Below are 12302 nucleotides of genomic sequence, written 5' to 3'. Positions count from 1 at the left end.
CATTTTTTGATTTTCCTTTTAAGTGGGATATTGTTGGTGCTTGCTATGTCTGTGCAGACTAGGTGCAGGTGAGTCTAGTCTCAGTGGCATGTGAGTGGTAGTGTTTTTTTCAAAATGTAGGTCTTTGTGTAGTTTGTATTGATTGACTTTGCCTTTCAGGCTACCAGTAACTTTACTTTCCGATTGATAAATCCACAGTTTGTTGATTACTTATTTTATGCAGTGTTGGGTATTGTTGGTTTATTTGTCAAGTTACTTTTCTTAGTAAGGATTATGGCTAGCCGCAGGATTATCGCTCTACAGGTTGTTAAGCTTTTCAAAACTTCCTTGGACCATGATTGTGAGACTGACTCTGCATCTTAGACAGAGGAGGAAGTCCAAGATTCTGTCTGAGAAGAATCATCTGAGGCTAGAGCCACTCAGTGTGGCTGAAGTGTCGCTTTTAGAGGAGGGCACTGATGTGCCAATAGTGCAGTAAGAGGCATCTGGATTGCAGTCTGACGCTGAAAGTCTTCCCATTGGAAGTGCTGGACTCTGGGTTGCCCAAACATGGTACAGGCGGTGTTGCCTGCCTTTAGTGGTGTTGCAGGGTGTAGAGTGAATACGGAAAACATTTTGCATATACATTTTTTTCAGTTGTTTATGGATGATGTATTTCTGAATGAGCTTGTTGAGCAGACTAATTTATATGATGAACACTATTTGAGGGACAACATTGCCAGACTTAAGCTCACATCTAGAGCCACCCGGTGGACTCCAAGTACTCTGTATAAGTTGAATACATTCTTGGCTTTCACTTTTTTGATGGGCTTGATAAGGAAGCCGTTGCCGTTTTGATATTGGTCTACTAGTCCCTTGATGGCAACAGTTATATTTCCTGCAACCATGAGTAATGATCGGTATTTGCTTCTTTTTCGGATGCGGAATTTTGTTGATAATGCGTCAGCATTGGAACAAGATCACCCAGATTGTAACCGTCTTTTTAACATTCGGCCAGTCCTTGATGATTGTGTAGATCTATTTTCAGAGATCTATGTTCCTGGGAGAGAAACAGTTGAGGATGAGCCTTTAGTACTTTTCAAGGACAGTTTGATTTTTAGGCAGTACATTCCTAGCACAACAGCAAGTTTTGGAATTAAGATGTATATGCTGTCTGAGAGTAGGACTGGCTATGAATATAATTTTAGGGTGTACACCATTAGGGATTCCAGTATTGATCCATCCCCCCGGTTGTCCGTCCACTTTCAGAGTTAGTAGGAAGAGTGTGTGGGAACTTGGCAGAGGACTTTTTAACAAAGGTCACCATTTATACGTAGATAACTTCAACACTGCTGTGCAATTGTTCAAAGTGGACACCGTTGCTTGTGGCACAATCTGCTCTAACTGTAAAGGTTACCCAAAAGAGCTTGGTTGCTTAAAACTTGAGAAGGGACAGTGCAGTGCCTTGCATAGCGATGAACTTCTGGCTGTGAAATTTCCTAATAGGAGAAATGACTACATGCTGACTACCATCCATGATGAAAGTACTTCACCTGTGATTGGGGTCAGGTTGCTAAATTGTGCAAACCTGTGTGCATTTTAGACTACAATAATCACATGGGAGGTATCAATAAGAGTAGACCAGAGGTTGGAACCTTACACTGCTGTTCGTGAGGCTTACGTTTGGTTTAAGAAGTTGGCTATCCATTTAACAACCTTAAATGCTTTTGTTGTTTTCAAGGATTGTTCTCCAGAGTCAAAGATGACATTTGTTCTGTTTCAGAAAAATATGCCACGTTGCCTCGCATGCCATTACAACGCAGTCATTACAACAACCGCGTTGTAACAAGGCATGCCATTACAACACACAAGTCAGATCAATGACTTGCTCTAGCGGGGGGCGCCGGATGTTGGAATTATATAATTTACTATTCCAACTCCAGTCTGTGCAACAGTAGGGAAGGTGTTGGATTTTAAATCCAACACCTCCCGATCCCTAGAGCAAGTTGTTTCGACTTGCGGAGTAATAGCATGTGTTGTAACAACCGCGTTGTAATGGCATGGGGTGTTCCAGATTCGTGGTAAACTATGTTTACGGATTCAGAAGTCTGTGTGATCGGTAGCCTTTCTGTAGTGGAATAGGCAAGAGTTATTAGAGTTGCAACAGTGGAGAATGTGGCTAGACTGAAAGACCGCCACTTTCTTGATCACCTTCCTCCCAAGGACAAAAGAGACTTTCCCGCTAAGAAATGTGAAGTCTGTGCCCAAAGAGGTATGCAGAAGAAGAGTCGTATGTACTGCCCCGGTTGTCCTTCTAATCCTAGGCTGTGTGTGCACACGTGTTTTAAATTGTACCACACGCAACTGAATTTTTGGTTGCAAACGTGAGCGTAAATGTAAACTGACTGGTCTGTATCACTATCTTTTTTGCTCAGATTTCACGGTTGGCATTAGTGTGATGTATTTAGTTAGAGCTGTTGTTTGTAGTTTAGGTTTGTGTTTTCTTTTTTGGAGAAAGAAATGTGATGGTGGTGTGCGCCGACTGGTGCTGGGCTGGCGTTGTACATGGACTGACGATTGGCTGGCAGTGTATGTGGACTGGCACTTGGCTGGAGGTTTACGTGGACTGGTGCTTGGCCGGCAGTGTGCGTGGACTGGCGTTTGGCCGGCAGTGCGCGTGGACTGGCGCTTGGCCGGCGGTGTGCGTGGACGTGCGCTTGGCCGGCGGTGTGCGTGGACTGGCGCTTGGCCGGCGGTGTGCGTGGACTGGCGCTTGGCCGGCGGTGTGCGTGGACTGGCGCTTGGCCGGCGGTGTGCGTGGACTGGCGCTTGGCCGGCGGTGTGCGTGGACTGGCGCTTGGTTGGCGGTGTGCGTGGACTGGCGCTTGGCTGGCGGTGTGCGTGGACTGGCGCTTGGCTGGCGGTGTGCGTGGACTGGTGCTTGGTTGGCAGTGTGCGTGACTGGAGCTTGGCTTGCGGTGTGCGTGGACTGGCACTCAGCTGGTGGTGAGCGTAGACAGGCGTTTGGCTGGCGGTGTGTGAGTTGTGACTTGTTGCTGGTCATTACACACACACTGCTTGCCAAAGGCCACTGCACACACTAAGTCAACCTCCAGCTTGTGCAATTGCTGTGTCAGTCATGTGGGTGTATGAAAGTGATGGGCCCTTGAGTGGCGCGGTCTGTTGATGTGAATGTTGTAATGTGCTGGGGCCGCGGCTGGCGGTGTGAATGGTTTTGTGTGTCACGTATGAAAGGTGTGCAAATTACCTGTAAAGAGGTTGGTGCCGTGCCATGGCTTTACAGCTCACAAGTTGTGAGTCATTGTTTCAGGGTTTTAACCTTTTAACTATTAACAGTGGATTTCTTTTTTGGCAAATCTATGAATAAAGATTTACGCTCTGAACCTTCACTCACCATTGTGCAAAATCCAACTAGTCTGTGTGTGTACTTAAGGAATAGTTGGCTGTGAAGTAATATTTGTCTTTTCTGTCTTTCTCTGCCAAGGTGTACATTTGTCTCTAGGAAACATTTACCAATTCTAGATATTTTCGTAAACTAAAAACCGAGGGGAGTACAGGGTGATGTCCCTCTTGTTGATCCCAACAAGTTTTCTTACCCACAATACCAAGAAAAACTAAAAATGTGACTAAAGTCACACATTTACTTTACATTACTGTGCCATATTCTTTCAGAATCAGAAGGAAACCACAAATTTCCTACCACCCGGTGATCCCCCAGGTCTCCCGATAAAAATTCTACCTCACTTGTGTGGGCGGGCCAAGTGCACGCGACAGGGAAGAGCCCAAAACATATTGTGGATACATCAAAATTATCCATCACAAAATGAATGACCTGGTTTTCCAGTCACCTGTGTTTTTGTCCCCAGGACGTCTAGTTTTCAGAAATGTCTGGGTCTGGTATGTTTCCTTAGATGGCAGCCGAGCCCTGTATCAAAAACACATGTGCCCCCTTGCAAAACCAGGCTGTTTTGTGATGGATAATTTTGATGTCCCCACAATAAGATTTGGGCCCTTCCCTGTCGCAGGCACTTGGCCCACTCACACAAGTGAGGTACCATTTTTATCAGGAGACCGCGGGGAACGCTGGGTGGTCGGAAATTTGTGTCAGCAAAATGATCCCACAACTTTTCCACACACAAGTGTGAGGAAAATTTGATTTTTTCAAAGCTAAATTTGAGGTTTGCAGGGGATTCTGGATATGAAAACGTTGGGGGATCCACGCAAGCCACACTTCCGTGGTCTCCCCCGGGTGTCTAGTTTTCAGAAATGTCTGGATTTGGTAGGGTTATCAAGATGGCTGTCGAGCCGGGGACCAAAAACACAGTTGACTCCCTTTCAAAACCAGGTCTTTTTGTAATCAATAATTTTGATGTTTCCACAATACGTTTTGGGGTTGCGGCCCTAGGCATACCCACACAAGTGAGGTACCATGTTTATTGGAAGACTTGGGGGAATGCTGGGTGGGTTTAAGTTTGTGGCTCCCTGCAAATTCGAGAACTTTCTATTACAGAAATGTGAGGAAAATGTGTTTTTTTAGGCACATTTTGAGATTTCCAATGGATTCTGGGTAACAGAAACCGGTGAGAGCCACACAAGTCACCCAATCCTGGATTTAAAAATGTACAGGTTTGCTAGGTTTCCCTAGGTGCTGGCACAGCTAGGGCCTAAAATCCACAGCTAGGCACACTGCAAAAAAAAAAAAAATACAGTTTCCCGTAGAAAAACGTGATGTGTCCACGTTGTGTTTTGAGCCGTTTCCTGCTGTGGGCCCAAGGCCTTACCCACACAATAGTGAGGTACCATTTTTATCAGTAGACTTAGGGGGGAATACAGAATAGCAGAACACGTGTTATTACCAATTGTCTTTCTATGCAATCTGTAAGATAGTGTGTAAAAAACAAGTCATTTTGAACATTTGCCCGCTGATTCACATGCTAGTATAGGTACCCACAAATTTAGAGATGTGCAAATAACCACTGTTTCTAAACTTCATATTTGGTTCCCATTTCGGAAATACATAGGGTTTCTTCTTACCCATTTTCCCCTCTTTATATTTTATCAAGTGAAATGCTATATAACAGTACACAATAAAAAAAACACTGCAAGGTGCAGCTCAGTTATTGGCTCTGGGTACCAAGGGTTCTTGGTGAACATACAAGCCCTATATTTCCACGCAACCAGAAGGATTCAGTGGACGTAACAATATATTGCTTTAAAAAATATGGGCCATAGTTAGAAGAAGGTACAGGTAAAAATGTAGGCGCAAAAGTCAGTTTTTTTCAACGAAATTTCAATATTTGTTTATTTCACCTGTTATTTTTTTATAGGAAAACCTTGAAGGATCTACACAATTGACCCCTTGCTAAATTCAGAATGTTTTCTACTTCTCATAAATATATACCTTTCCGGGATCCATTATTGGTTTCACACCCATTTCTACCACTAACTGGAAATAGGTTGAAAGCACACCAAAAAAATAGGAAAAACAGGCTATGCCTCCGTAAATTGCCAAACCTGTAGAAAATGCTGGTTTTCTGAAAGCTTGGAAGATGTTGATTTAAGCCCTGCTAACCCTTTGTTGATGCCATTTTCAGAGAAAAAAAAATGCTTTCTTCTGCAGCACTTCTCCCCCTCCCCCCCCAAATGTAGCTGTATTTTGGCTAATTTCTCGGGTTCCTTCAGAATCCTAAGGATGTTGGAAGAAAAGGATGCAAATTTGGCATGGATACCTTATGTGGACAAAACGTTACGGGGGCCTAAGCACAAACTACCCCAAATAACCAAAAAAGGCTTAGCACAGTGGAGGGGAGGGGGGGTTGGGAGGGAGGCCTAGCAGCGAAGGGGTTAACTTACAGCAATAGTTTGTTTATAAAAAGCCTGTACTTTACAACAAATGCACACCAGAAGAGACATTCATGCATATTTCACGTGACAGCAATATCACCTACCTTTCCAGCAGCAAATAAGTGGCAGCCTTTCACAGCCTCAAACACCGTTGCAGAGATCTCAGGTTGAGCCGGAAGATGAGACTGAGCGAGCGACTGTTTTACCTTCTTAACATCAATTAAGCATAAGGCTCTCTCCTCACCTGAGGACAGAGAAGAAAGGCATTATGGCATGACAAATCTGAGTAGCAATGAACTTTTTTCCAAGATGGCATCAAAAGCCATTTCATTTAATATGATTTCCAGACCATCGAAAGACGAAACCCAAACAATACTAGTATGTGTAACTACTACAGATACACACTAGTAATATAGCCTTTTTCCTCTTGTGCCTTCATGCGCAGACCAGTATCTTACTCAACATAAGGTTGCATGATCCATCAATTATACTTTCAGAATTACACACAATCTAATCATGTTCTATTCGACCCCTGCTCAATAACTTCATGCATGATTACACTCAATTGTTTTCCTAATGAACCTCCTTTACCATAAGACGCCTGAAAGTATACTAAACTGCAAGCAGAGTGAGTTACTCTGCACTACTACATTGTTCTCTTTATTTGACGGTTTTAACTTTTACAGCTCTCAGTTTTTGCTAAACATGCACTAAACTAACGACGCACGATGCACTACTAACAAACTATAATTTAATTTATTGCAGAGGTGAACATGTTCACTAAGATTTACAAACAGCTGTGGTTTCTCCAGATACACCCAACCCTGAACTCTGAAAATTAATTTGAATAGAACTTGTGAAGCAGGAGTGCGTACTGAGATTTCAGATTGGTGCTTAGATGCACAGAGCACCACTGTTAAAGGTTTATGCCAGCTAATTTTCTTGCTCCTAATGAGTACCAACACAGCAAGAATTTATGTCTGCTTAAAATCAGATTCTTCATGATTATTTTGTGTCCCTTCAACTAAGATGAGTTACTTACTTACCTTGGTTTACCCTCTTTCTGGTGGATAATCTATCTAACCACAAATTCCTCACCTTGAGAATTCACCGAGGCGCGAGATTGGATACGAAGATTTTTCCTAGCAATTCCCTCATGCACTGATAGGTGATGTTGTGTAGATCCACGATGGGTCTGTCTCGTCCTGGAAGGCACGTCGGGCCAAAATATGACCATCTCAGCATGTTAACATCAGTTTCTTTCTGATATCTGTCTGCACAATCAGACGCGCAGCTCTGAGAAAACAGACTGACAGTGTGCAGATCTCTAATTTGTATTTTGTATCAACCAAAGGAATTTATTACACAGAACAAAGGGAGAATGAGCCATTGAGGAATCTACAGTTACATAGAGTATCCACCAGAAAAGAGCGTTACCAAAGTTAAGTAACTTGTTCTTCATATGGATACTTCTGATGATACCTCACCTTATGAATAGGTATTAAAGTAGTAGCTCACCAGATGGTGAGTCTGTGGAATGGCTCGCAACAGGAAATCCTGCAACACCGAATGAGCAAAGTGCTCCTCACGCCAGACCTGGCTATCCAGGCAGTAGTGATTCATGAATACGTGATCTGACACCCACGTCGCAGCCAGGCAAATGTCCAGAACAGGCACTCTGTGAGCCAACACAGTTGTAGCAGCTTTGGCTGTGGTGCAATGAGACCTCATGCCTCCCAGAGGCTGTTTCTTAGCCAGTCTGTAGCAGGTCTTTACACAAAGAACGATCCATCTGTAGATAGTCAATTTCTGTACAGTTCTTCCCATGTTTGTTCCTGAGGAACCCATAAAAAGCTAATCCTCCACCCAATGGCCTTTGGTGCTATTGATGTAAAAGCTCAGGTCATGATGATGTAGCGTTTCTTCCTCCTTGGATGGATGAGGTAGAGCCAAAAATGCTAGAAGGGTGACAGACTGAAAAATGTGGGAGGGTGTTACAAATTTCGAGAGGAGAGCTGCCTTAGTCTTTAACACTAGTTTGTCTGGGAACAAGATAGTTGTGAGGAAACAGGCTTTTCACAGTTCATCCCCACTTTTTGTCCCCCCTCTATTCTGACTACTAGGCACTGGTGTAACGACTAATTCCCTGAGCTCAGCTAATCAGGACTCAGTGCATGTGCTCTCACTCTTAAAAGTACATGTTAAATTAGCTTATCCCCACTTGGCATAACTTAACTTACTTGTAAGTCCCTAATATATGGAACTAGGGGTACCTAGGGTCTGTAAGATAAACTGTCTCTCAAGGACTACGGTACTAGTTGTGCCATCACGAGTGTGACAAAGCAAAAACGTGACTCCCAGCCTACCACTGCTGGCTGGCAGAGCAGTTCTAAACAACTAACTTGACTTTGCCATTTCAAGCCACGGCAAAATCCACACCTTCCTTCTTAATGTTTGTAATCCACCCCTAAAGCAGGTCTTTTTAGGCCAAAAAGCTATATGTATTATATCTAGAAGAGACATGATCTAGCCACAGATTCATTACCTTAGAATTACCCAGGCATCAGGCTGAATCCGGAAATCTTTTGCTGGAGCAATACCCTTGTGCGCCAGTAGGTGGAGTCGGCCAGCTCTATGTGACGTCATCGGCATCGTCCACGTCACCTACATAGGCACCACCTCGGCGCACCCAAGTCATTTACTTTTCATGAGTTTCCACAGCAGGAGCGTGAAGCTATGAAGTGCACGGACAACGGTGTGTTTTAGATAACTAGGGCCCAGAAAGGGAACAGTCCTGACCCTAAAAACCTGTCTGCAGTGTGGGGAGGATAAATGGATCGGTAAGGAATCTGTGGCTAGATCATGTCTCTACCTGATAAGGCATTACCAAAGGTAAGTAACTTGTCCATCAGATAGAGACATCTAGCTGCAGATTCCTTACCTTAGAATAGATACCCAAGCAATTCCATCCCATCCCTGGAGGAGGGACTGCGGACAAGTGTAGATTAGGAAGTCCTGAAGAGTAGAGCTGCCAAAAAGGTCGTCCCTGCGACCGGACTGTATAGGTAGTAGAGCTTAGTGAACATGTGCAGTGATGCCCACGTTGCTGCCTGACAAACGCCAGGGACTGGAACTCCATGTTGCCATGCCGTGGTAGCAGCCTTACCTCTAGTGGAATGATCCCTTAAGTCTACAGGAGGCTGTTTCTTGGCCAAAGCAGAGCAAATTTGGATGGAGAAGACGACCCCACAAAGAGTTGATCATCCACCTGGAACTCTTTAGTGCGGTCAAGGTAGAACGGCAACGCTTTTTTGAGTCCAGACAGTGGAGTCACTCCTCCTCTTTAGAGGGGTGGGGAGGAGCATAGAAAGTGGGCAAGGTGACTGATTGCCCCACGCATTATGGTGTTACCACTTTCGGTAAGAAAGAGGCCCTAGTGCGTTGCACCAACTTATCAGGGAAGATGGTCAGGTAAGGAGTCCTGGAAGACAGAAGTTGCAATTCGCTCACCCTACTGGCAGACGTTATTGCCACTAAAAAGGTTGTTTTGATGGTAAGCAGCCAGAGGGGGCAGTTGTGCAGAGGTTCGAACGGAGTATACATCAGAAAGGTGCGAACCAAATTAAGGTCCCACTGAGGCATGATAAATGGGGCAAGTGCGAACATATGTACAAGCCCCTTAAGAAATCTATTTAAAATAGGAGATTTAAATAAAGAGGTTTGGTCCGGCAGTCTCAAGAAGGCAGACAAGGCCTTAAAGAACCCTTTAAGAGTGCCCAGAGCAGAGCCCAGCTGTGCAAGTGTCAAAATAAAGAGGAGGACTTGAGAGAAGGAAGCAGAAAGAGGATCAATAGACCTTTCTGATCAATATTTTACAAATTTTCGCCACCGGCAGGCGTACACGGTCTTGGCAGAGGGACTACAGGTTGCCAAAATAACATTACAGACTTCGGGAGGAAGGTTGAATGCTGTCAACTACCCCTGCTCAATCTCCACACAAGAAGGCGTAGGTTTGACAGGTTCGAGTGGAGGACCATTCCCTGCTGCTGCAACAGAAGATCCTCCCGAATGGGCAGTCTGATCAGAGGATCGATGCTTAGTTGGAGAAGCTTGGGATACCTGACTCTCCGTGCCCATGCCAGAGCCACAAGAATTACTTGGGCCCGGTCGCTCCTGATATTCCTGAGCTCCCTGGACAGGGGTGGTAGTGGCAGAAAGGCGTACAGGAGGCCTGAGCTCCACTTGAGATGAAAAGCGTGGCCAGGCGAGTGCTGTCTTGGAAACTCTAACATGCAGTACTGATGACATTGCGCGTTCTCTGCGGAGGCGTACAGGTCTAACCAAGGCTCTCCCCACTTCTGAAAGAGACCTTGCGCCACCTCAGGATGGATTTACCATTCGCGATCTGCTAGGCATTGATGGCTGAGTTCAACCAACCTAGCATTCAGGTAACCTGCCAGGTGTTGCACTACCAGGGATATGCCCTGCTGTTCCAGCCAGAGACGCAGGGCCTCACCCCACCCGCCCTGTTTGTTGCAGTACCAGTTCCCTGTCTGGGGGTGTGGAAGGGAAAGCGCCTTGTGAGGTAGAAGCTTGGACCTCCAAGCTCTCGGGGTTGGGGTGGTTAGTGAGGAATTTTGGGTCGCCTAGAGCAGGGCAATGGCAGTGGGCAATTGAACTATCCACAGGGGACCCTATGCTAGGCTTGGACCAGGTTTCCAGAAGGACATCTGTCAAGGCCTTGTTGAAGGGAAGGAGGGGTTCCAAGGAGGCGATGCTGCAGGACCTCCGTCAAGATGTTCGTCTTGATGTCCACCGAAGAGAGCTGAAGGTCTAGGACTTCAGCTGCCCTTCTTACCATCATAGCATATGAAGGTCTCTCCTCCATAGCCACAGAGAGGTATCCGGTCCACTCGCCTCATGCAGTTTCTCATACCAGTCGATTTCATGCTCAGGCTGGTCTTGTAAAGGGTCTAGCGATGCCCCCCAATCTTCCTCCTTTCCGAACCCTTCAAAATAGGGCTGAGGAACCGACCAAAGGGTGTCGTCGGTGCCAGAATATGCATCGGTAGGCGCCGATCCGGCTACAAATCGTCAGTGATAAGGATGGGGCTAGTGCCGCCGGGGGGAGTGAAGCACAGAGCCACACCCTTGAGTGGGAGGACGAGGACTTAGGAAATCCGGAGCGGTGCCCAGACAATCCTCTCGACAGGGACAGAGAACAAGGCCTCAGAGGCGAATGGCGTGGAGCAGAGTGCCAGGCCGCAAGCAGCTTTAGGTACTGCTCCCTCAAAGCTTTCGGAGGCATTGCCCAGCAATCGCAGCATGAGTTTGAGTCATGATCCAGACACCAAAGACAAATTAAGTGTGAATCAGCCACCAACTTGGCGGGATGGTAAGGGCAGCACAGTTTGAATACAGAAGTCTTCTTCAACATTGTGGAATAACCTACACACTAAAAATAGCAGACAAAATGATTTAAAAAAAAAAGCCTGTCAAAAAATGATCAAGGGTAGCTCTCTTCACGGATCTGGGTTAGCTGGCGTGGAAAGAAAAGAACCGACAGCAGCGTGCCGAGGTGGCGTCTATATAGGTGACACAGACGTCACTTCGGCCAGACAATGCCAACAACGTCTTGCGGAGCCAACCGACGTTACCTACCAGCGCGCAAGGATATTGCTTGAGCAAAAGTCTTCCAGATGCCTGGGAAATTCTAAGGTAAGGAATCTGCGGCTAGATGTCGCTATCAGATATTAAAAACCACACAATGAGGTTTTCACTGTTAGAAGGCTAGTAGCCCCATTGGCGAGTGTAGAGTTACAGGCTGACACTTCAGCCCTAACTTCTGAATAAAACTACTAAAATTGTACTCCAAGGTATCAAAAGAATCAGAGCATTTAATCTGATTTTGTGGTTACATCAAATTTAATGTCACTGGTTGCCACTTTGTTGCCAAAGGATTCCAGTGCCCCGTTGACAGTCGCACACAAAGACTGTCTTTCAAGACCGCCTTCTAAATTGCTGATTTCGGAATTGCTGATGATAATCTCCGGATCCAGTCTGGCGCCTGAAGGAAATTCAGGTGATGAAGTACGAGTTACTTACCTTGGGTAACGATGTATCTGGTAGAGACGATTCTAGCCGCAGATTCCTTCACGCAGAATTATCCCCAGGCGTGAGACTGGATCCGGAAAACTTTCTTGCCCAGCATCCCTGCGCGCCGGGGGGATGGCATCACGCGACTCCACCCAGGCGTCGTCCGCATATGTGACGTCAGCGAGGTCACAAGTCCCACCCGGTGCACCCACGTCAGTTTTCTTCGGAGAACTTTTCCGCGCCACAACAGAGTCAGCAGATAAAACTGTGAGAGTATAGGAACAGTGTAGCAACCCTGCCAGTACAGAGACAGCACCCCTCCCCCGGGGACAAGGGCCATATGTAAAAAAATGTCACGACAA

General features: G+C 45.8%; 1 protein-coding gene across 6 annotated transcripts in view; it reads right to left on the bottom strand.

Moving 5' to 3' along the window:
• The window catches only part of CIT (citron rho-interacting serine/threonine kinase), a 1313172-nt gene that overhangs the window by 232169 nt on the left and 1068701 nt on the right, over window positions 1-12302 (bottom strand). For all 6 annotated transcript variants that reach the window (XM_085636268.1, XM_085636269.1, XM_085636271.1 and 3 more), the window contains one exon: window positions 5949-6088. In XM_085636268.1, coding sequence (XP_085492394.1) covers window positions 5949-6088 — 140 coding nt within the window. The remainder of the gene's footprint in view (window positions 1-5948; window positions 6089-12302) is intronic.

Source organism: Triturus cristatus, chromosome 11, assembly GCF_964204655.1.
Source record: "Triturus cristatus chromosome 11, aTriCri1.1, whole genome shotgun sequence".
Lineage (NCBI taxonomy): Eukaryota > Metazoa > Chordata > Amphibia > Caudata > Salamandridae > Triturus > Triturus cristatus.
The sequence above is the reverse complement of the archived record's forward strand: the minus strand, read 5'-3'. Positions and strand labels throughout refer to the sequence as shown.